Here is a 25,995-nt window from a genome sequence, read left to right as displayed (position 1 = left end):
GCATAGATCACTAATTGATGGCTAAAAAGCCCATTGTGAATGTTAGAAATGCATTTAAGATGTTTTACTGTTTTGGAAATATCAAGAATAAACCCCAAGTTAATACAGTTTAACTCTTCACATTTTATACTTATTTTAAAAGATGTTTAACTTATTTAGCATAGTTCTTGCTATTCTTGTAGGTAAGAAGCACTCTTAGTACGTACGTAATCACAGTTTGTAGAACTTTGTTTAGCCCTTCACTCACTTTGTTATATGCATTTTTAGTATAAGGTGCATTTTTCCAGTTTATTTGATGGAGTCTTTGGTTTGTTGGGTGGTAGGTTATTTTATGATGTCATCGTGTATACGTTTTTTCTATACACTCAATGAATAAACTTGTTTAGTAAGTAACAGTCACTTGGCTTCCATCCTTTTCACGTGATGCCTTCATAATTACATCTCCATTCATTCATTCTAGTACATTTATCCAACAGTCCATCATCCGTGTTTTAAGGCAAAAATTGGTCTAGATCTGTAGTACTTCTCATTCCTTTCTCAAGACAATTCCCTTTGAATAACGGTCTGTCTTCCCTATGACTCAGATTTGCTGAAAGCAATCCATTTTGCATTCCCTGTAGTAAAACATGGTGATACTTTGAAAGACAAGGAGTTAAGTTCATAGGGCTGGACAGGCAAGTTTTAAAACACAGATACCTGTGTACTACTATATCCATCACATAAAAACTATTAACTGGTGGTAGCACACAAAAGAGCAAACGTCTATCCTGGGAAACAAGATTGGCAAAAAATGGGAAAATCTGAAGAAAGAACAGATTGATGGGATTAAACCATGGAAAACTGACTATAGGATAATTTTAGGACTAAAGATGTATCTGAGAGACTAGAACAAAGATGGCTGAGAATGTATACATTCTTTTTTACTTGTTTTATTATCTAAAAAGAGAATTCCAGAAAGTGATAACAGAGAAAGAAATAAAGCTTCAGAGAGCAAATGAGTTTTGGCTTCTAAGCCTGTAGAGGGCAACTTACCCAAGTGTATTAAACTCTTTATATTATCTAGCACATATTGTTTAGGATGATTAGAGAGCTCTATAAACTTGCTTGATGGAGCTTCTTATCTGAACAATGTTATTATCTTGCCAGGTAAATTTCGATGAAAATGCTGTATTCCTTGGACTGTCCCTCTCTGAGGACTATGTTTGACGTTAAAATGTCATTGGATAAAGTCACAAATAGTCCTGGTAATGGGGTTTAATCCTGCTTTTATCAGTGGACTATATTACAATGTTTATTCTTGCTTACTGTTTCCTTAGAGCCCTGGAATGAGCAAAGAATTATCCTATTCCAGCTTTGATATTAAACTGAATATTGGATGATTAAATCCCTTTGAACTAAGGCAGAGAATTCAGTTCTAATGCATTTGTAGTGAAATGGAAATGATTTTAGATGCATCAAGCAAGTATCAGTAGAACTTGGCTCTGCAGGAGCATGACCTGATTTTACGGGCTTTCCTTTCCTTGATGTCCATGCGTAGTACCTCTCTCTGTTTCTCAAGTATTGTCTGTTATGGTCAATATTGTCTGTAAAGTCTTTTAAGAAATTAATGAGATAAATAAGTTAATTGATAGGAGAAAGTATTTAATGCTAACAAAATTAAGGACTTGATATACCAATGCTGTAAAAGACCTATGTAACTTGTAATTTGAACACAGAGCTGGCTTAGGTTGGAAACAGAATTTTTTTAAATCTTGAACTCTACAGCTGGAATATTTATGGAAGTAGTACTTGAAACATATTTGTTTCTCAGAGCAGTGAACATAAACAGACTTCCCAGAATAGGTCTGCAATCATTAAGATAAATAAATATATATTAACCTTAGCTAATGTGTGAAGGTATAATATAAATACTGCTTTGTTTTGCAGTAGTAATGGAAATAGGAAAACTCCTATTCTTCCTGATATGCTATTAAGACAAACTTTTAGCCTCTTACCAGTCCTTTATTTAATTAAACTTCCTGGGCATTGGGAGAAAATTATTATCCCAAAAGTTAGATCCTGACCTGGAATTTAGACTTACTGATTTTAACCACTCAGTCTGTAGCTTTTTTACTTTATGTTTTATTTTTTAATTCTATCTATATAGCAGTACACTTTTTCAGCGGCTTTATAAGGTAGCTTAATGTGTAAATACCACAGCGGAAACAGTCTCTGCGTCAGACTGTGCCTTTGTAATTATGCAGTGGTTGGGAGGCTGTGACTTCTAGGCAGATGTGTACTTAGCAGCTCATACGTATGGACAACACAGCTCTTATTTTTTCAGTGACTGTCTCTAAACTTTCTACGGTATTAATATTTCCACGGGCTTGACATCTGTAATACTACAAGTCCTCATATATTATATCCAAAATGGAATTATGGCAAGATTCTCAGCAGAAACAGTGGAAAATTAGAAATGCTGTTGCGGTATCAACACTTTCAGCACACAAACGTAAAAACCCTCTACACAGGAAATACAAATTGGAGAGACTTTATATAAGCAATATGACTGATATATACGTATTTTATCAGGAGTATTGAGTCATGAAATTTCAGGCAATTTCTTATTATGTAACTGTAACATAATTTTAACAAATATGAAATATTGTGTAATGCCTCTAGTGGCCAAATCTGCTTAGGCTGTCTGAAGATCTATAGAATGTAGAGGAGACTTTTTGCTCTTTCTCTTCCTCAGATCATATATGGCAACCTTAAGCTAATTTTTAAGGAGAATTGATAGAGATTAGATCAGGTAATATTATACTGAATGCAAAAGCTGATCCGGATTCACCAAATTGAACATATATGTATATGTGCATGTATACATAAACTAAAATGCAAGTGCTTGGCAACATTCTTGGCAGCATTGTATGTATACAGTGTATATATATCATGTGGAGGCTCCACATCCAGCTCTAGTCAGGCTACAGAATTTTGGGCATGTCAAAATAACAGTATACTATAATAGTAATACACTGCTTGATAGAGTTTTTGATAGTTTTGATTGCCAACAATGTTGAAAAATATTTCATATGGGTTGTGCAGGCTTGTTTCTCTGAGGTCTGGGGAGAACAGGTTGTAGTGAACACTTTTTCAGCTGCTCTTCACTACTATACCAAGCATGTGATCACAAAGAACAAAAATTTAGGGATTGTATTTAGAACAGACAAAGGGTAAAACAGCTTATTAGTAGTACATATCCTCAGCAAGTGCAGGAACCTTCATCATTTGTAGTTCCAGATCCAGAGCAATGTGTACTTGTGTTGATAATTTTTTTCGGTTTATGGTCTATGTAATTATTTGACTTTAAAGCCTTTGCTCCCAAGATAAACTATAATAGAGACTCGTGTTTGCAAGTGCAAATTTCGTTTTTAAATAACATTTCCTTGTAATAGGAAGTACATCCTGAAATGGAAGACAGGTGTATCTTGATGGATCAGAAACCCATAGAACAAATAAAACCAAATTGAGTTGGATTTTTAGTTTTAAAAATAACCCTTGATTCAACGTTTATATACCCTTATTCATAAGAATAAAATTATTCTGTGTTAAGAAAATTGTCTGGTAAAAGCCAAAAGCATTGCCTCCAATGTCAAGAGAGCTAAAATTTCGTCCCTGAAATACAATTTCGATACATAGGTTGTCAAGAACTGTCACTGTATGAACCTTTAAAACTTTCTAAGAGGAAGAGTAAAAAGAATATGATACTTTGGACGAAAGAATTATGATAAAGCAAAATGGAAAAAAAAAAATCTTCCTGCTTCAAGATTACAAAAGCATTTCAATAATTGTCCATAGCACATGGAAGAATGGAAGAACAAGATTTTCAGTTATGTCTTGTAATGAAACAGGGGCTTTAAGATAGCCTGCTCATAGAATAAATGGGGAAAGAGGGAAGACAAAGAAATAGAACAAAACAAACCCCCAACTGCACAGGGCAGCTGATACTACCTGAGGAGCTTCCCCCAAGCTCTTTAAAATAAAGATAGGCAATCAAAAGAAGCCAGGGTATCTTGATAAAATGTGTTGCCAGTTTTGATTCACCCTCATGGTGAACAGGTGAAATGTGTTAGCTTGAACTCCTTCGCAGTTTTCCTTTGCACAGTTATTGTGTTTCATATAATGTGTGATCATTTAAGTGGTTTTGTAAATTGAAATCCACAAGTTTTTAACATTTTTATATGCGTTGGTATTGCATGATCCCTTTGGCAATTTCATATTTGGGATATATGTGGAAATGTGAAAAACTTGGGTACCACTTTTTAGTAAATACATGTTGAAGCAATGCACAGGAGAGCTGAAGTTTGACGACAGGAAAAGATCAGGCATAAGAATAACGTGTTCAGTAGAAATGAAGTATCTTAGGCCTAGCTGTAGTCTTGGGAAGGTGACATTGTAATGCTTTCACAGTTCCACTCCTAGCTTTTTATTTTTGTTGGGTTTTTTTTTTGTGGAATTGTATAAAATAGGTATCTAATTCCATGTTTGAATGTTTCAAAGTATTTCTAATTTCTGATGCAGAGTATGCAAAATATTCAATTGTAGTCATGTGAGCAATTCTGTGCCGTTTTTACTACTTTGAGCTACTTGTTTTTGTAATAACTGCAGAAATTTACTTTTTTATATAGACTTGTGTTTAAGAACATAAATAAGAGTATACTGTATATCTTGTTCAGTAATTTTTGAAGCCACAGTTAAAGTTAAATAGGTAATGAGTTCAAAGTATACGTATTAAAAACTATGAAGAATAATATTGGGGAAAATAGAAACAAGCAACTACTCTATTTTTTTAAATGTAGATTTCAAAACCAGTACCAATATCCTCAGACTTAAAAGCCCTTTCCCTGTTTCCACTTCAAATCAGAAATAATACATCCGTAATTTCAAACCAAACTGATTTGATTCTTTGCATTGGAAAGTTAGTGCTTAATGTTTGAGGTGGAATGTGTTGTCAATAGCATTACTTAATTTAACAGAGAGTGGTTTCATCATCGTTCCAACTGGAAAGATTATGAGCTGGCAGCCTGTATCAGATATTGTGACCCGCTATAAATAAGCAGGAAATGAGAAAAGGGAATGAAGGAGCCACAAAGTTACTTGCTAGAAGTTTGTATTAGTTTTCAGGCTGAAGCTGGCTGATGATCTCTGAGGGCTGGAGAGGTCTTCTGAGGTGTCTCTACCTTCGTGGACTCAGGGCAAGCTGTTTCTGAAGTATTGCCTGCCGGGGACAGCCATGACCTGGCAGCACCTCAGTAGGGCTGGTGTCCAGCTCTCCAGAGTCAGGCCCACCCGTGGGCTGACAGCCTTGGCCTTGCCCCACCCCTGGGGAGGTGCCTGGGGCTGCCCCCAGGGCTCCCTGTGGGGATATGGCAGGTCTGCAGGAACCCTTGCAGCACCCTGAACCTTGCTCTCAGAGATGTGTGCTGAGGATCTTTCAAACTGTTTCAGCCTTGATTTTCTGAAAGTCAGGAGCCAGAAGAGTCCAAAAGAAGCTAAGTTAGCTGTAGTCACTTTAAAATGTAAAAGATGAATATTTTTTTCTTCTCAAAATGTTTTTAAGTACACGCAGGAATTACCTGCAGTTCCTCTCGAGTCCTGGAGTACATTTTTGTCCTTTACTTATTTCTTCCTTTCAAAGCTCATCACACTAGCAGACAAAAATTAAGCTTCTATCTGCTCCTTCACAAATCCCTGTTGTTTGTTGTGCACTTTCAGTTGAACATCTGCTGCAGGGAAGTGGGATTTGGTGAGCATTTTTTATTAATGTGGACTAATGATGTGTTGGCACATGCCATCAATATTGCTTTTTTTTTTTCATAAAAAGTCCTGGATTATCTGTACACATAGCAATGGGTAAATGGGTCAGTCTTTCTCCTGTGGTGATGGGCCCCAGCAGGGAGGACAGGTGGAAGAGGCGTCTCCTGCATGGGCTGTCAGGAGGGAGAAGTTGTCCTGTGCAGCAGGAGTTGCAGAAGCCACTCGTCACCATGTTTGTTTAGGCAGCTTCATCCAATTCTGCTTGTGGTTCTAAGAAGCTTATTCCTAATTAATTGTCACAGAATCACAGAATGTTAGGGATTGGAAGGAACCTCGAAAGATCATCTAGTCCAGTCCCCCTGCCGGAGCAGGAACACCTGGATGAGGTTACACAGGAATGTGTCTGGGCAGGTTTGAATGTCTCCAGAGAAGGAGACTCCACAATCTCCCTGGGCAGCCTGTTCCAGGCTCTGTCATCCGCACTGTGAAGAAGTTTCTTCTCATATTTAGGTGGAATCTCCTGTGTTTCAGTTTGTACCCATTGTCCTATCATTGGTTGTCACAGAGAAGAGCCTGGCTCCATCTTTGTGACACTCACCCTTTACATATTTAGAAGCATTAATGAGGTCACCGCTCAGTCTCCTCCAAGCTAAAGAGCCCCAGCTCCCTCAGCCTTTCCTCATAAGGGAGATGCTGCACTCCCTTAATCATCTTTGTGGCTCTGCGTTGGACTCTCACAAGCAGTTACGTATTCAGTGGGAATGTGATTTGGTGGAGGGTGTAGTCGCTCAAATTCTGCAGTCTATGGAGTGTTACCTAAACCATTGGTAGCAACTAGTTGAGGAGAGGTGTCCTTCAGACCACTGGGAAATAATCGGCTTCCCAGCCTGGCCGCTCTTTTCAAGGCTACAATAGGTTTTAAATTCTAAATGTAAGAGAACCAAAATTGAGTGTTTATCCCACTTAAGGTTTAATATTTTTTTTTTCTTTTGTGAAATTTGCGTCAAAACGCCTCTTATAAGTCACAAATCAAAACCAAGGTGTGACCTTGCCATTGAGACTGCAGCCATAAGTATGGAAAGCATAGGACTTGTAAGCTACTGCCTTCTGCTGGGTCAATGTTAACCATCAGACATCCTTTACCAACACAGATATGCTGCAAGACTCAGCCATGCTGGGTAAACCATATTTTTATTGGAACAACCTGTTTTGTTGGAAGTCGAACAGTTTTTACTCTTTTGTGCTGTGTACAGGTTTGTTGGCAGGCTTGACCTTTTTAACACACAGGTATTGCTAAACCAGTAAAGCTTTAGATTAAGCAGAGCTAGAGTCTGAGCAAAAGCATTTTCCGGTTCTCTGCTTAAAATAAATATGCAAAAGGAAAAAAAGAAAAAAGAAGCTATGTGTATAGATTTATATACATACACACAGTTTTTCGTTTAGTTATATCCACAAAAGAAAAAAGAGTCCATAGAAGAATAAGAAGCCATACAAACATTGTGATGTCAACTGAGTACTGGGTTTTTTCCCCATGCTTCTCATCAAGCAGGGTTTTCAGGTTTGAGCTGGGCTTTGGCGGCATGCAGAAAATCGTGTACTGAAGCTTGCACTTTTTTTTTCTCAATCATAATGAAATGCATAGAAAATCTCCCTGGAACTTCTATATATAAATTCTGACCTTCACCATGGTAGGTCTTGGAATGCCCGTAATATTTCACAAATTGTATAGAGTTTACAAAAGTGAAATTGAGATAGAAAGTAGTTATTGCTATACTTTCTGTGTGGGTGTTAAAGTTAGTTATGGTCTGATAATATGCAGATAATAATGAATTTCTGTTGAAAATGAAAAGCATATCTGGGTTTGTAAGGGAATTACTCATAATCCAGTCATTGTTTTCTAGTGCATATTTTCCCTTTAAATTGTAAGTCAGTTTTGTGTATATAGCATGTGATTTATGCTGAGTTTTAGGTAAGTTGTCTTGTGTGTCTTCTTATTTCTTTCCTTTTTTTGTTCAGAAAAAAATAATTTTCAAAGATTTTTCTGGTACAATGGGGAGAAAATATAGACAAAGTGTGTGATCTGGGCAAGCTTTCCTTCTGTCTTGTGTTTTCTGATTATGGGAGAAATGCTGCACGAAATTCTGGTTTCAATTGAGTGCTCGATCTTCTTGATCTAAAGTTGAGTCATTTTTTAAAAAAAATAATAATTTTTAATGTGGACTTAAGTTGTTTTGAACTTAGTATGTAAATTTGTCTTCAGTGATAAAAAGTATCTTTTTTAGGACTGAAGGACAGTGAAGAAAAAATCAGAAACTTTGACACTTTTACTGTTACATATGCAGGTTTCTTTTTTCTAATGTCATTATTTTAATTGTTTTGCCTTTATTCTGAAAGAGTACAACATTAGCCCAAGTCTCATCTGTATAACTGTTGTTTTGCCCAAGTCTCATCTGTATAACTGTTGTTTTGGAGTCTTCATTTTAAAATAGAATTTCTGCAGCACTGTGGGATCTGGCTGCTCTTCTCCCATGTTTTAGTAAGAGCTTTTCAGTTAGCAGTCTTCCACACCATGCCTAACCTGTTTGTTCTGCCCCAAACTCACTGGGGCATGAGGTGGGAAACCATGTCTCACCTCATCCAAGGAAAGCTCTGGCTCTTGCACCACAGTTTTCCTTTTTCTCCTTCTACCCCCTTGGCTAAATGAACACTGTTGCATTCTATCCAAATTGCAACAGGAGATGGGTTGGATGATAAGAGTTTAAATCCACTCAGGCAGAGGAGAGAATTGAAAGTCTTCCTTGCCCGAAACATTGTGCAAGTGGGTAATGAAAATGATAAAATTGTCAGAACAAAAAAAAGAGAAATGTTTCATGAAACAAGCTTTATATTCAAAGCTGTGTGAAATTCGTACTATGTCAGCTATAGCTTTGCAGATAAGATGGGATTTAATCGCTGAAGTTGACAGGCTCTGGGCCATATCTACACCAGTTTAGAAACTCTCTCTTAAGAAGAGCTTGGAATACAGAGACTTGGACAAGAAGGAATCTGTCCTTGATTTGGAGTGGTGCTTATGAATTTACTGTGTCTGCTCACAAAGGAGTAAGTGGCTTAGTTATGTAGAACATCTGTACTTGTAGGTAACACTGAGAACACAGGTTCTGGTTTGACACTTGTGTTTGCACCACCATGTTCCAGTGGGCATGCAGATTATTTGGATCAGACTAAATAACTGAAATGGAATCCATAGTATTATTGCTATTTCCTAGTTAGGAAACTTAGCAAAAAAGTTACTTCTGTGTATGTCTTCTGGATTTTTTTTTCTATTTCTCACAGAGATCATGTACTTGACTTTTTAAATTAGAATTGAGAACATTTTATTGGAGTTTCTAATTTATTTCTTTTTAATGTGATCCTCAAAAGGAGTGAAACTTGAAAATTATCCTATTTTTTATATCCTTTTAGGTCAACTTATTAAAAAAATGGAACATATGCCTAATAACAGTTTGCCTACTATAGGCTGAGGAAGGAAAATTAATTTTTCTGAGGCACATCAGCACTGTTGAAGAGCACACATGCAGAAGATTGTCACTTGGTGTTTGACTTAAGATATCGATATGTCATTTTGAGCATTTTAAAAGATCTCTATTCATGTTGTTGTGGATACTGTCACATGAACTGATAAAATGATTGAATGACTTTGAATAAAATGGTTTGTGAAAAATGGGTCTGCCTTGGCTGTGAAATGTATGTCATGGTGCTCGTAATAAATACAACTCCTGTCTAGAATGTGGACGTCTCTTGAAGAGTTTTGCTGGGACAACCAGAGCAGAATTTACATCCACAGACCCTTTTGCGTGGCAGTTATTTCAAGCATGAAATTAGCTATGCTTTTTGGATGTCACTGCTTTAAGCTCATGCATGAAAAAGGTGAATAGTTGTATTGTTGCTGGAATAGAGAATGTTTTATTCTTAATTCTACTTGACTAAGAAGAGTATGAACAAAATTAAAAGCAAAGATTTGATTTATTTTTAATAAGTAACATAACACAGGTTTGGGTTTTAATTACAGTTGCATAGGCATAATACTCATTTAAAGATGAATAGGCTTTATCTGGCAAAATATAAATGAAAGAAACATGGTCATTGCTGGGAGAAAACCTCAAGACACTGTTTTAGACTGCTAGAAAATGAGCCATTTCTATTTTATTTATGATTTTTTTTGGCTAGTAAAAGGTGTGTAAGGAGACCTTGCTGTCATTCTGTTTTGATGTGTATTTAACCTCCTTCTTCCAAAGTTCAGAAAAATCCTTTCTTAGGATAAAGTTGAGTCACTTCTGTCATATATTGACTGATCTCATGCTGCTGCTTTCATAGTTATTGACTTCATTATCACAAAATGCAATGATTTTTATATACAACCATATATGACAACTGAAAAACATATTGAAATAATAGAGACAAAGTAAAAAAAGAAATTTTTGTCAGTCATCAATTTGTGTACTTGTGCTGATAAATAAATATCTAATTCATCAGCTTCTAATTGCAGTTAGAAAATCATTTCTTAATGTATCGATCCATTCTTTTTTATAGTTTTTGTCTTTTTTTTTTATACAAAGCTATAATTATTTAGTGTATTTCAAATGACACAGCAAGAAGACTATAGATGACTTTATCAATTAAATATTTGCTGTGACTGCTCATGAGATCAGCTAAACTCCACTGCTTGCAGTTGACAGTAACATAGAAATGCATCCAGTTAATGAAATTAAGCTGCTTTATTGAGGCCACACATTGTTTAGGGTGTTTTCATTAAAAAAAAAAAAAAAAAATGGCAAACATTGGGAAAAGCCATTCTTACTACAATCTAAACTGTGTATGAGGATCTGGGGAAAACAACTTCTTCAGCACCTCTTAAAATGGAGTTTTACTGGTGTGTCTTGTTTATAGCTGTTATGAACTGATACAAAGCTATTTTTCAAATCCTTTACCACTGCATTTTCTCCTTCCTTGTCATATAATTTATTAAATGTATTTTTTAGAGACAGGTTTAAGTGCTGAATTTCTTTAACTTTTAAGAACTACTATGATGCTGTATTTTGTTGGTATAACTAATAAATCCTTAAGACTAGGTCCTAATGTTTGTAATTGTGTCTAACTAAATGCTCATGTGATAGTCCTGTTCTTGATGCACCCTTTGCTTCTCTCCATTCCTTCCAGATTTGTTGTAGAAATAAATGTGCAGTCATTAAGTTTACCTGTTTTCTTCTTTAATACATGTGCTACTCTTCACTGCTTGATGGTTTACTCCAGTGTTGTGGCCATTATACACATTGACCATTATGGACTCAACTACTGCATTTTAAAGAAAAAATTGAGTTACAATTATTTTTACAGTATTGCTAATGTAGTTAAGGTAGAAAAGATAGTTTTATGCGTGATGTATTCTAAGAGAATCTGAGTTTAAAGCTTTTACATAGTGGCCGCTTATTGAAATAACTAGTTTTGTTATTCTGCATGTAGACAAAAAGCAATTTAAAATGTTAAACCTATGTGCTTCTGAACTTCAGGGATTTTCCACATTTCTGTAAGACAAAAGTTGTTCTTAAGTTACTGTAGCTGGCAGTGGTTAGAACATCTGAGGTCTGCAAAAACTGAGGTTTCAATAGCAACATTTGTTTTCTGTGACATGACCACAGGAAAAGATTTTTTTTCTTCAAGTTTCCACTTCATCTTGATATTGTCTGGCTCCTCTGACAGTTCCTCTACTCGCTGGCAGCTGTGCCAGAGGAGATTTAGTAGCGCTGTTGGGAATGACCATGTTCCGTACATGACTCAGGTTTCAAGGACGAGAAAAGTGACTTAAAATAGTCCTTGCAAACAACTCCTTCAGAAATATGCTACTCAACAGTAGTTAAGGGCTGGGTCAAAGAATGTTTGTTTGTGAGCTGATTTTTACAGTACTTGGTAGAGAGGGTATAGTATGTTCTCATTTTCTTTCTGCCCACAGCTCTCATACAGCTACAGAATATTACTAACGTGAATTGAGAAAAGCTATTAGCAGTTTGGTTGTTTTTTCTTTAATTACAGTTTATATTATGTAAATAAGTTTTCTGTATTTTCATTTTCTCTCTCTTTATTCTTCATCCAGATTCCACCAAGAAAATTAAGGATGTCTTAGAAGAATTCCATGGCAGTGGTGTGTTAGCAAAATACAATCCTGAAGGGGTAATTCTTTTTCTTTCTTCAATGGTCAGAAATGATGGGGAGAAATATTTACGAATGTTGTAGCAAATCTAAACATCTGAAATAGAAGATTATTTATAAATCTGCTGTTTGGGGTATTTGAAACTGTTTGGAAAACAAAAATATGAGTATTTTGAAAAGCTAAAAGTTTATAAACATTATATTAGACAGGCCTGCCTAATAGTTTACTTAAAACCAGATTTTCTTTTCTAAGATTTAAACAAACAGACACACAAAAGTAAAGCAAACCACCCTTATGGTAAGGTTAACATGCTTCCCAGTTTTTTTTAAGGATTGGAAATATTAAGTATGATTTCAAAATTTGGAAAAGTAAAATCTGTTCAGGTACGATTTCTCTCTAAGTTCTGTTTCTCTTGTGTTGTTTCTGGTAGTGGGATCCCCATTTTGTTTTAAGACAATTCAGCTGAAAAAAAAGTGTGTGTGTGTGTGCATTGTCACTACAGATTCACTACAAGACAAAATATTCTGTTTTGGCTGGTAGAAAAAGACAGATTATTTTCTTTTGCTACCCTGAACTGCACTTTGTATCTGCTTAGTGTATCCCAATAGCATGATTCAAAAATGTAGCTAAACAAAAATGTGTTTCAGCAATGTTTCTAATAGTAATGTCTTTAACTGTGCCTGCCTTATGTGGAATTCAGGACAGAAAAACGCTCAAACAGTTGTGAATATGACTTGATCTTACATATCAGGATATAAAAAGCAAGAATGATTGTGAATTAAAGTCACTATAACTCATTAAGTATTGAAAAATCATTGGACACTTCGAACTTTGCAAAGCATAATGTTGATCATTTTTGTCAGTTTCTGAAGAAAATATTTAATAATTCAGTAAAATAGTATAAGTTGATCTTGTAAATGATCATCTTAAATTTCTATTATTTTAGTTAATTAGAATCTTAGATTATAAAGGGAAGGATGGGAATGCTATGATCATCTAATTTATTCTCCAGTGTAACATTGGCTGTAGGACCTCCCTTAACTGAGTTTTGTTAGATGTAGACATGTGTGTTATTTATTTATTGTTTTTTTTTTCACTTTTAATTTTTGCAGGGTTGTTTTGTGTTCCTAGTGTATGTGATACAATGGTCTTAATTTATTATCCATAATTTTTCTTGAAATACTTCACTTTCAGTCATCATACAAGATTTCAGTTTTGTGAAATGTAACCTTTTAAAGTAAAAATAATTGTGTGTTTTACGCATATTTAAATAACATACTGCCATGTAGGTAACGCATTATCAAGTTGTCAGTGTTTGTGTGTGACGTTGTGAAATTAGTCTCTTTTAACAAAGTCATTTCTCCAGTTTGGGGGTGTGTAGAGGTTGAGTCATGGCAAAAAGTGATGGGACGACTGCTCTGACTGAAGCCAGGTGAACTGGCAGAATTTGTGCAAAGCTGTAATTAATAAACACAGTTGGTCCTGAGCTGAGTCTGTGATTTTGTATAGCATTTCCCAGACTTCTTAATTGCACAGTTATTTGTTGCAGAATCCTACCAGTGTACTGAAGCATGCAGGGCTTACAGAGCTGCAGAGCTCCCAAGCCAGTGAGCAGGATGGGAGGGGAGGAAGGAATGCAAGTCAGACACACTGTGGTGGCTTCAGTGTCTTCAGCAGGGATAGTTCTTCACTACAACTGGGTCAATGTTGGACCTAGGCTGACTAACCCTGACAGCTTTTGTACTTAGACTTCGGGAAGTGCAACATAAAGAAAACACAGCTAGAAGTGAAGCTACTTTGGATCTAGTAGCTCAAGTTTCATGCCTTACACTGCTGAACTGGAGGCAAAGGCACTGAGTTGGACTTCCGTTGAGTGAATATACCAAGTCAGACAGAACTCCCTTTGCACATGCATGCCTATATTTTTGGCATGCATTCAACCACCTCTGTGGATAAACTCTTTACAGAATGATTTGCAAGTTGATTATATCTGGTCAGATGAGGACTCCTGGAGTTGGATGTACTATTTAAGTAATTAATTGTTGTCTGTAAATAAGATGACAAAAACTGACTGATCCAGCTGAAATCAGTCATAGTGCAGTTTTTTAGTTCCACATATTACAGATGGCTCTTCTATTTTGTTGCTGTATTTTGTAGGGGATACCATCATGTTTCCATTTTAGTTCTGTATTTATTTCCCAGATCATTGTCTCATAAGCCCTCCAGGTATTTTTCAAATCGTGCCAATATTCTACCAAAAGGTGGTGCCAGTTTTTTACTACAAACATGAGGCGTAGAGCTATGGCAGACTTAGCCATGTGATGTATTTATGTACTTAAGAAAAAGCCTAAAGAACTTCCTGTTTCAAGTTTCTCCCTGCTTAAAGGGTTCAGGAATTCATTCTGCTCCATTGCTTCTATATTGCAGTTTTTTCATCACAAGCCAATTTAATGAGACAGAAATAGCAAAAGAAAAGCTATTGGTATTCGAAGCTTGTTACCTGAAGTCATCTGGTTTGTTTTTCCATTATCTTATATCTTGTCTAGTGAGTGGGTTTTGGGCTTAGTGGAAATGATGTATCTGATTATCAGAAGGTCATCCAGTATAGGGAGTTTATTTATGGAGCTTTTACTCTCTGTTTTCAATGTAAGGGAGATGACTAAAACTTATACAAATGCTACTGAACCTCTGCCCTTCCACCTTCTTCTCTAAGTCAGTGTCAAATATGTAATTAAGAAGAGATTTTATACCTGATGTAAGACACACAGGTAGATTAAGGTCAGCCTCCTGGAAAGCTGTGATTTATAAATTTTCTTTTTATCAGTTGAGATTTATTTTAGTTAATTAATTTCAGCCATTTGTCTTTGAGGGGAGCACTGATTAGGCCAGCAAGAGTTAGGAAAGCAGGTAGAGCTAAAGGCTGTATCTAAATGGGTACTAAGTACACATCATTGTCTGCTTGTGGTCCTAGTGTCATCATCACTTTTGAGGGATCTGTTTGAGTGCACCATAATATCTTGTTTACCTGCTTACCTACTTACTGTCTAGAACTCTTAGAGTTTATCAGTGCATGAAGAGTGAGAGTGGAAGGTGCGTGGAGGTGTCTCAGCCAGACAAGCAGTCAGAGTGCAGCTGGGGTCTGCAAGTGGAGCAGGGCAGTGCTCCAGAATTCCACAGTTTGGTTGTGAATAAAAAGAATAAATGTGTATATGCAGAAACACCAGGAAAGTTATGACAATGAGTGCATGACACAAGGCACATTCAATGGTCTCATCTGCCCAGAGGGGTGAAGCCCTAAATTTTGCAGAATATTTGTAGTCAGGTTGCAATCATCTACCTTGTACAAAGGATTTTTGCATTTTTTGAAGTAGTGCTGATACTTCTAAGAAGCTTTCTCTAGGGTCCTTCTGATTTCCAGGGGTCTCCAAGATTTTCTAATTTAACTCTGTCAACGTATCAAAAGATAAGTCTGGTGACTCTAGTTTAGCAAAAGTCCAGCACAATCAGTGTAATTTAAGTAGAGAATACACCTGTATTTGTAATTTAAAGGTAGTACCTCTTACTGGGAAATCATGATAGGAGTTTTGATTAAAGTAGAAAATTAATACGGCACCCACCTTTATTCAAAGGAATAAAAATTATTAGAAACTAAAGCAGCATATAATGATAACTTTTGCAACAGTGCTTGTTAGTGTTTATAGAACCATAGAGTCATTTAGGTTGGAAAAGACCCTTAAGTTCATTAAGTTCAACTGTTAACCTAACAGTGTAAAGTCCACCACTAAACCAAGTCTGTGAGCACCACAGATTTTAAACACCTACAGGGACGGAGACTCAACCACTTCTCTGGGCAGCCTGTTCCAATGCCTGACAATGCTTTCCATGAAGAAGTTTTTCCTAATATCCAGTCTAAACCTTCCCCGGTGCAACTTGAGACCATTTCCTCTTGTCCTATCATTTGTTACGTGGGAGAAGAGACCAACACCCTCCATGCTACAACCTCCTGTCAGGTAGTTTTAGGGAGCCATAAGGTCTCCCATCAGCCTCCTTTTCTCCAGGCTAAACAGCCTCGGTCCTTATCAGACTTGTGCTGCAGACCCTTCACCGGCTTCATTGCTCTTCTTTGGACACACTTCAGCACCTCAATGTCTCTCTTGAAGTGAGGGGCCCAAAACTGAACACAGGATTTGAGGTACAGCCTCAGCATACTCGTGTTGAGTACAGGGGCATGTTCGCTTGCTTAGTCCTGCTGGCCACACTATTTCTGTTACAAGCCAGGATGCTGTTGGTCTTTTTGGCCACCTGAGCACACTGCTAGCTCATGTTCAGCTGGTTGTTGACCAGCACCCCCAGGTCTCTTTCCACCAGGCAGCTTTCCATCCACTTTTCCCCAAGCCTGGGGTTGTTGTGAACCAAGTGCAGGACCTGGCACTTGGCCTTGTTGAACCTCATACAGTTGGCCTCAGCCCATCGATCCAGCTGGTCCAGATCCCTCTGTATGGCCATCTTACCCTCCAGTAGATAAATATATCCACTCAACTTGGTGTTGTCTGCATACTTACTGAGGGTGCACTCAATCCCCTCATCCAGATCATTGATAAAGAGATTAAACAGAACTGGGCCCAGTACTGATCCCTGGAGAACACAACTCATGACCAGCCACCAGCTGAGTTTGACTCCATTCACCACTAATCTTTGGGCCCGGCCATCCAGCCAGTTTATTAACCTGTGAAGACTACACCTGTCCAAGCCATGAGCAGCCAGTTTCTCTGGGAGAATGCTGTGGGAAACAGTGTCAAAGGCTTTACAAAAGTCCAGGTAAACAAAATCCACAGCCTTTCCCTTGTCCACTAAGTGGGTCACCTTGTCATAGAAGGAGATCAGGTTAGTCAAGAACCTCTGCCAGCTCCCTCAGTATCCTTGGGTGGATCCTGTGTGGTCCCATAGACTTATGTGTGTCCAAGTGGTGTAGCAGGTTACCAACCGTTTCCCCTTGAATTATGGGGTTTTCGTTCTGCTCCCCATCCCTGTTTCCAGCTCAGTGGCCTGAGTACCCAGACAACAAATAGTCTTACTATTAAAGGCTGAGGCAAAGAGGCATTAAGTACCTCAGCCTTGTCCTCATTTTTTGTCACTGTGTTTCCACTTGCATCCAGTAAAGGATTGAGATTCTCCTTAGCTCTCCCTTAGTTGTTAATGTATTTGTGGAATTTATCATTGTATTCACTTTTGCTAAGTTGTTTCATTAACAGCTATTCTTGGCAACAAGTAATTAGTTATGTGGGTTTTTTTTGTTTGTTTTTTTGTTTTTTTGGTTTTTTTTTAAGTAAACAGAGATGAAAGGCATTGTATTGACTTTTTTCCTTGGTTATCTGTCATTGCATGGTTAAAAATAAATTGCTTGCGCTTTCTAATCAAGACTAGAATGCTGACTTAGAACCATTTTCTTGTCATATGTGCTAATGGAAGAAAATGGGATATTCTGTCTAATGTCTTAAACCTGTTCATCTACATCACTAACCTTCCATCAAAAATAGTTCTATTATGAAAACAGAGCCTGAGTGTTACGACACTGCACTAATGTACGTGTGTTCTTTCTTTCCTTGCATGCATTACAGAAACAAGATATACTTAATCAAGTAAGTAATCTCAATTTTATTTTTAATTTTTGTTATGCATAGGAATAGTGTCTTTTATAGGCTTCCTTTGAGATGTCACTTCTACTAATAAATGCTGCATGTGTCTATTCTGTCAGATAATAAACAAATATTTAAAGCAGAGAGCAAAGTGCACTCTTTTTCTGCTGGCAGACTTTTTCACTAGGTCAATTTCATTTTTGTCATTCACAGTACGTGGTTTTGCTAACATTAATTCAGAGAAACATGAAAATAATTTAAGAGCAAACATTTAACTGGTTTCATACTTATCACAGAAATTTCAGCTTACTAAGGAGATATAAAATACTGTTTCTATAGTTATATAGCGCCATTTATAGGTAGCAGGCTTAAAAATGCAGATTTAATCATTTGAATAAGGTTTATGGTGTGCTTTAAGTGAGTGCGACTTTACAGCAATTGTGAGAGAAGTGGTTAAAGAGCTGAGCATCAACCCAAGACTTCCTGAGAAGCTTCAGGAGCCTGAAAGCAGGTATAAAAATACAATGATCAAAAAGAAGAAGAAAAAAAAAAAAGAGCTAGGGAAGAAGGACTAATCAAATGAACTAGTTTTTTTAAATGACCTAGTTATTCTTCCTTTGTAGCACAGAGGTATTAAAAAGCCTCTGCTTTGCTGTTCTGGGAAGAGGCAGATGGAACTTGAGAAGAAGGAAAAAGTCAAGAGACTGAAAGGATTATTTTTGTAGGAACCCCTCAGTTTCTGGAGTCAAAGGCCAGTTGAGCTTTTAGAGGTGTGTTACGGAGAGCAGTCCTGCCTGTTTGCAGAAGGGCTCAGTTTTCTTCAGATGACCAACATTACTTTTTTAGTAAGCTAACAGACTGATTGCGATGGGTCCTGAAAGAGAAGGTATTCAGGTTAAAGCAGTGTGTCTAGGACTGGTCTTGAGACTAATCTCAGTATTTTGCTAATAACCTTGTCAAAAATATATGGATACTAATAGAATGAACTTGCTAAACCAAATTCGGGAATTATTGCTAAAATGAAGAAAAATCTGAATATTATGCTGGAAAAGCTTGATGACATTATGGACTATAGTAAATGGAAACAGAACAAAATGCAGTAGTGCAGATTACAGTGTGGTTTACCCTGGGACTAGTGGCATTGTTAGATAAATTGTTGTGTATGGTAGTAGATCACAAGATAATTGCAAAGCATTGTTTTCGTTTGATCATGAAGAGGAGAAATATATTGCTGGGCCATTGTGGTGATATTCCTGTGACCATGGTGGTCTGAGAACAAGACAAGAAAAGGTACTGTCTTAAGCCCATTGGCATAAGTGGAAAACTATTTAAAATTTCAAGCACACATAAGTGTGGGTTGAAAGAAGGGTTCTTGTGCTGTTTCCCTCTGCTACAGTCTTTGGTCTGACAGAAGACAGTAATTTGCTGTAAAGACTTTGCCTTATTATAATATATAAAGTGAAGTATTTCTACTACAGGTAGGAAGATTTAATTTTCTATAAAAAGCTACTGCAGAAACCACATTTTTCTGCTTTCAACCAAATGATGAGACAAAATTAACTGAAATTGTAACTAATTTGCAGAAGGGTTAGTAGGATGTGGAGAATTATAGTGTATTTATTATGAAGGAGAAGCCTGTCCCTCACATGTTGATAACTGATGACCAAGAAAGGATGTTGAATCTTTGTAGCTACATAAGTGAAAAAAATAGCAACTTGTGAGTGTCACCAGCCAAAAACTCTGCCCTTCAGACACTGGGCACTCTGTTTTTCCAGGTCTCCGGGCAGAATTTCTAGGGAAAGAGCTTCCTGGATAGCTGTAGATTTGGGAAGCCTGCCAGGCAGAGATGCTGGCAGTCTGGCTGTGAGCCTGCTTTCTGTGGGAAGTGTTGAGGGCACTGAGACGTAAGATGTTCCAGATAGTCAACTTCTGCTGCAAAACCATTCAGTTTTGAGCATTTTTAATGATCTTTAGTGGTCTCTCTGTCTCCTCGAGTCAGTGCTAACATCTTTCCATCCTTGTTTTCTTCCTTCACTTGTGATACTTCCTCTCTCTGCCTTAAGATCTCATTTTTGTCCTTTTTTTTCCTCTACATTTTTTGCATTGCTCAGGACCTTATGTTTAAGCTCTGTGAGCCTCATACTGCTTTTATTTACCTGTTACCTATTCTTATAATGTGTTAAATGCCTAACTTAAGGACTATTTTCCTGCTCTGATGTACACTGGATACTGTTTCAAAGTATTTTAAAAGGAAAGGAGATTATTTTTTTATTTTGTTAGGGTACCACTATCAGTATTTAGATAGAAGTTTTTAGAGAATTTTAAGCTGTCTTGACATTAAGGCCGGAGGAGTATGCTGCTTAAAGCTACACCATTTATAAAAGAGAAAAATAAAGAGTTGAGGGTCACACTAATGCCTTTTATTGAAGACTAAAAGACTACTCTGACAATATTTCAGCTCCTCTATCAGTATGGAAACAGTGTAAATATGGTACCAATTATGATACTGACTTAGAAAGTATGAAAATACTATATTCATATTTTCATATTAATTTATCAGCTAAGTTGTTCTTTTCTTAAAGTGAAATAAACATAGGAATAAATTCCTTCAGAAAGGGTACCTTTAGTGTATTTCTTGATTTTTATATTGCCATCAATGAATATTTAAAATTGATGCATTTCAGATCAAGTATACATACAAGTATATTATTTATTCTGCTAGTCATTGGTGATAGATTTTTTTAATGTGCAACTACTAAGGTGTGTTCAACATCAACGGAAAAGTATCTGTCCGTAGTTTTAAATAATTGTAATTTTAATTGTATTATGCTGTGCCATCATTTGATCACTATGTGTCTGAACTAATGCTGTGAAAGAAATCACAGGCGAGGGGTATTTGGCTAATGAGCATTTGGAATCTGTGAAACAAAACCAAATGAAGACATTTTCTTAAGAGAACCGCATTCGATGTTGAAATCTTGTTGAATTTCTAACAGTGGGAACTCTGAAGCCATGAAATCAGTGCTGTGTTGATGTTACAGTGTTCTTTGGTTTACATCCTTTTTGTAACAGTTTGGTAATTAAGGACTATGTGGTGCTTGTAAACAGTTCTGCAGGTGTTTATGTTGCCTGGTCAGAGACAGGACAGGGATATTTTATTTACCTACAGGGGATATTATCTAGAAATTGCAGGCAGTGACAAAGCTCTAGAACAGCCTGATTTTTGTTAGTTTTGTTAGTTTCTGGTTTACATTTTTAAACATGTTTAACTTACTGTAGGTTTACTCAGGTTGAATCAGGAAAGACAGGTTAAAGTGCCTCACCCAGAGTATTTAATTATGACTGGATGTGGTTTGGTGGTGGTTTTATATATAGATTTTTTTTTATTATTTTTTTTTTTTTCTGAAGAACAATATATCCTTACACATCTATATAATCATGTAGTAAAGAAAATTTGCCGTTAGTAAATTTTTACTTTTTCTTGCCCAGAAACAAGACTGGGATGAGACTGTGGTGGTTGGTGAATCCATTCCAGATTTATTTTTGTAATTAGCATCAATTTATTACAATAACATGAGAAGATAGTACAAAATTATGCTAAAAAATCTAATTATTGCATAAAAATTGAGTCTTCCCATTTCCATTTTGGATGCTTTGCTGAGTTTACCTCTTTGAAGATACATGCTAGCTGAGGAAAAATTTTGGCAGTTCTATATGTCTGTATTATTGATAATATCCAAATATTATTTGGCCGTATGGAATATTTGGTAGGAGCAGCCTGTGAGAGCATGTGATTTTTATTTTTTTTTCCCCTTGTAAACTTTCATCTCAGTTGATGAGAATTTAGATGCTGCTTTATCTAAGAAATAGTTGTACTTGGTTACTAGAACTTTCAAAATGAATTATGTACAAATTTGATTAAATCAAATTTTAGATCAGAAAATGCTAAAGACTTTCAATTTTAACCAAACTTCACCCTGATATACAATGACAATCTCCATGAGGAATTCAAAATTTAATTTGAATTTTTGCCATATAAATATGAGAAATACATTTTGAAGACCAAAAACCTATGCATTCTCATGTAATTCATGTTTTTCGAGTTAATTAACACTCAGTATGGTCTCTGCTTATTTTTCCACGTATTTTCGAAAAAGTCAGCTTTTGCAACGTTGTCAGAATCAATGAATCTTCAAAACTTGGACTTTTACTGGGGGTGCTTTAACATTGCTTTTCAGAGCTAGTCATGTAATTGTCACTAATGCACTAGCATTGATGTGTGTGATTGTTGTCGTAGCACTATGTGTGAATAAAGGCCCTCTAACATCATTTCCTTCTCAACAGCTCATTTTTCAGATATTCGGTCAATATAAATTGTTTAAAAGAAAATAATCAATTAAGTGGACCTACCCACAAACAAAAATAACCCAGAGCTATTACTGTCAGTAGATTAAAGCTGATTATACTCCCCATTTTTGGCACCATTTGGAGATCAGCAACGTAATTTAAAAAGTGATTAACTGACAATTATATTTCAACATGATTCTCTTTCCATTATCTCTGAACTGTTCTTTTTAATAAGTGAAAACCATATTTCATGGAAGTCTGCTGGAATGAACAATTTATTTTATTTTCCCCTCTCTTATATTATTTTTTTCAGGATGACAAAAACAGTGGCTTCTGTTGAAATACTCTGTACCAATTTAAAAAGAAAAAGACCAAAGAGAATGTGGGATTTTAAAAGAATTTATGGACGGAGATTAATTCCAAACACTGGATCATGTCTTGTTCCCATTTAATGTGACCAATGTGGTGGGGAGGAATAAGAGGAGTTGTTATTCTACCCCTCCCTGCCCTGACCCACCCACAATGACAAATCTTTTGTCAAGAGACTATTAATAAGTTGCTTTTTTGCATCTTGTGAGGAAAAAGAAAGTGGAATGATACAGCTTCTTTTCCTTCCTTCTTCATGTCATCCAGCAGAACTGGTTTTTGCTCTTAAATCAGCTTGGAAAATAGAGGAGGCAGTTAGACCTCTTCTGTAGTTTTTTGTTAGGGTACATGTTGAATCAAAAGCTGTCAATTTTTTTCTGTCTAAATGTTTGTTCTCTTCAAACATCTTAATATGGTAGGAGTTAAAATATTACATAGCATAGTTAAAACCTCTGAATAGTTTTCTTTATAATATAATAAGCATAATTAAAGCTTTTGAACAGTCTTCTTCACAATACAGTAAAGGATGCAGAATTTGCATTACTGATATACATCCTATTTTTAAATGAGAAACTATGTTTTGTGTATTCTCAGTATCAGGATATACTGAGTTGTGATGTCTATACCATGTAGAGTTCTGTGTATGTTGGCACAGAACACACACATAAATGCATACATCCTCACAGTATGCATACTTGGATTTTTCTTGATCTTACATTCCTGTGTGCCGTCAGTGAAGCAGAAGAACAGGTTATAAAATGGCACAGCTTAACTGCAGTAGGAGAAAGGAAGAAGTCAAATACTCACAGTGTGGTATTTCCTTTTTTCAGTCACTTCTTCACCCACCCAATGTGTCAGTTCTGCTCTGTGAGATGGAGGAACAAGGGATGAGTTCCTGCAGCTGGCTTATTTTACCTATAATCACACTCCTAGTCAGGGATACCACAACCTGAAACGCATAATTTAAGGAATATTAATTAACTTCTGCTTAGCACAGAGAGGGGGAAAGCTTAATTGGTTTGGGGAATCCAATAGCTGTATGAATGCTTCATATCTTGCAAGAAGAGTCCAGTGAAAGTTGCCAAGATTGTCTCAAATTGTTGGTTTATAGCTTCTTGTGTGTTCTTTTTTATGATTCCTGTGGGTCTCATGCACATGATTCATCAGCTCTCGCCAATGCAGATTTTCACTACAAAAGAGATAAAGTGTGGGAAATTTTATGACATCACCCATTTGAAGAAAGTAGAAAGCAACATTGTTGTATATGACCAGTCACCTGAGATTGGTCCTATTCAATATGTGGTGGAGGATGAGTAGTACATTTGCTCTGGTTTCTGTTCTCTGCAAAGACATGGGAAATTGTAGAGGTGATCCTGTGCTTTCAGTTAGCCATGACAGATCTTTTAAGGCAGATTTTATAACCTACAAACCTGTTAACACATGTGGAGTTCAGCATCTTTCTCCCTGGCATACAAGGTGTTAGAAGCTTTCTGGACAGAATCAGGTATTTTAAGGCACTTCGATAGCCTGTTGTAGCCTTAATCAGAAGATCAGAGACCTGAGCAGACCCTGTATTTTTAGTTGAGTATTGGTCTATATATAGAATCATTTAAGTTGGAAGAGACCCTCAGGATCATCAAGTCCAACCATAACCTAACTCTAGCACTAAACCAGGTCCATAAGAACCTCATCTAAGTGCCTTTTAAACACCTCCAAGGATGGTGACTCAACCACTTCCCTGGGCAGCCTGTTCCAATGCCTGACAACCCTTTCTGTGAAGAATTTTTTCCTAATATCCAATCTTAGCCTCTGCTGGCGCAACTTGAGGCCATTTCCTCTTGTCCTATTACTTGCTACTTGGGAGAAGAGACCAACACCTTCCATGCTACAACCTCCTTTCAGGTAGCTGTAGACAGCAATAAGGTCTTCCCTCGGCCTTCTTTTCTCCCGGATAAACAGCCCTTGTTCCCTCAGCTGCTGGTACAAAATTAGAAGACACCTGAAGTTGTCGGTTATTTTGCCAAGCATAGTCACAGCTGCTACTTGGAAACCAGTCTTTCAATTCCTGTCTTTTCCGAGGCTGGGAGACTCAGCTTCTATGGACTAGCACTAAATTAGTGTAATGCACTTATTGGTGACTGCCTGAGAAGAAACAGAACTCTTATCATAGCAACTGGAGATTTTTTTCAAGCATATTAAGCATAGACTGACCTCCATTTCTTTTCCTTGGAGTCTTATATATTCTGGGAATCTGAGATTCAAAAGAAACTGGTGAGTGGGAAGTAAGAGCTCTGCTGGTATAGAGGAGAAAGAGAAGTAAGATATATGTATTTTTTAGTGGTATTAGTAGGTTAAAAGCTTCCTGTCATAATTCTATGAGATACTTGGGTAAGTGCAAAAAAATGTGCATACGGTCATGATAGTGGTATCAAAAGTAGTAGTTGCTTTATTGTCAGCTTTGTAGTATTCTGTGCAGTAACAGTAGAATAAAATTCCACACTACTTTGTTAACTGTGAATAAAGTGAGATTTTTTTAATACCTATAAAAATCCCAAGCTACTTTAAATATTTTTATTTCTTCAGAATTGAGAATTCTGTAGTCAGTGTGATAGGTGTCATCCTGGAAACTCTTGAAAAATGTAGCTTATCCTGAAAATTGTAATTTGTTTATCTTTTAAGCTGACAGGACTTCAATCTCTTGGTGACTTTCAACTCTTGTTATTAAGGAATCTTGACTGTCATTTTTTCCTAGTTCAGTGATTGTCATTTGTTTGTATCTTTTTATGTGTGCTTGTCATTTTGTCATAGGATTTCTTGTGGTACATTGAAAATAATACACTAGTGATCAGATTCCTGAGGCAGAGAAGAAAAATAAAAGCCCAGGCTAAAGAATTTTCTGCAGAATTGGCTTTTAAAATGTATTGTTATAAAAAAATAGGAAAGCATATAAGAATGCTTGCTTAAAGCCATTAAGGAGTTTCCCAAGAGCTTTTAGCAGCTGAGGAAGAGGGAAATATAGTGTTCCATGGAGTGACTTTCTTCTAGATCTTAAGTCAGTTCTTTGACTAGAGTGCAGATTATTTCTTAAAAACATTGCCTTCAGATGTGGTTGAAATCTCTCAAGAGTCCAAATCTGGGGTCTGTAGCTCATTTCTAGCCTTCCTCTCCACCCCATACACACTGACCCAGTGATGCCTCATTGGCTGCTTCTGGAATGGAGGAAAAGAATTCCGAACTAGAGATTATGAGTTTGGAAAAAGAATCAGTAGTTGCTGCTGTTTCCCCCTGTGCCTGCCTGGCTCAGTTTTTACCTCCCCACATACTCCCATCTGTGGATAAATGGCATTGTCTCTCTCCCTTCAGATTTTTAGTTTATACAGAAAAGGTGCTATATGGCATTACCTTGTACAGCTGCCACTTTGTATATCCATATAGCTAGTGTTCTTTTGGTTTATATTCTTATATTTTACAATATCTATAAGACATTGTAACTGAGTTCCTTGAGTACCTGGTTTTTATTATTTCAAGAATATTATTATGAGTATAATTCTTGGCCTAATTATTTCTGTTTTATCCTGCTTCTTAAAGGGCTCTTTGAGGGAATTTTCTTCAAAGTAATGGGAGTTGGCAGAGCAAATCATAATT

General features: G+C 36.6%; 1 protein-coding gene across 12 annotated transcripts in view; it reads left to right on the top strand.

The window, feature by feature from the left end:
- DGKB (diacylglycerol kinase beta) overlaps positions 1 to 25,995 on the top strand; it is a 398,861-nt gene that overhangs the window by 98,583 nt on the left and 274,283 nt on the right. For 7 of the 12 annotated variants that reach the window (XM_065051198.1, XM_065051203.1, XM_065051195.1 and 4 more), the window contains 2 exons: positions 11,945 to 12,021; positions 17,620 to 17,640. In XM_065051198.1, the coding sequence (XP_064907270.1) occupies positions 11,945 to 12,021; positions 17,620 to 17,640 (98 nt within the window). The remainder of the gene's footprint in view (positions 1 to 11,944; positions 12,022 to 17,619; positions 17,641 to 25,995) is intronic. The other 5 variants (XM_065051206.1, XM_065051200.1, XM_065051199.1 and 2 more) reach the window with 1 other exon arrangement.

This window comes from Columba livia, chromosome 2 (genome assembly GCF_036013475.1).
Source record: "Columba livia isolate bColLiv1 breed racing homer chromosome 2, bColLiv1.pat.W.v2, whole genome shotgun sequence".
NCBI classification, from domain to species: Eukaryota; Metazoa; Chordata; class Aves; order Columbiformes; family Columbidae; genus Columba; species Columba livia.
This window is presented reverse-complemented; position numbering and strand designations above follow the sequence as displayed.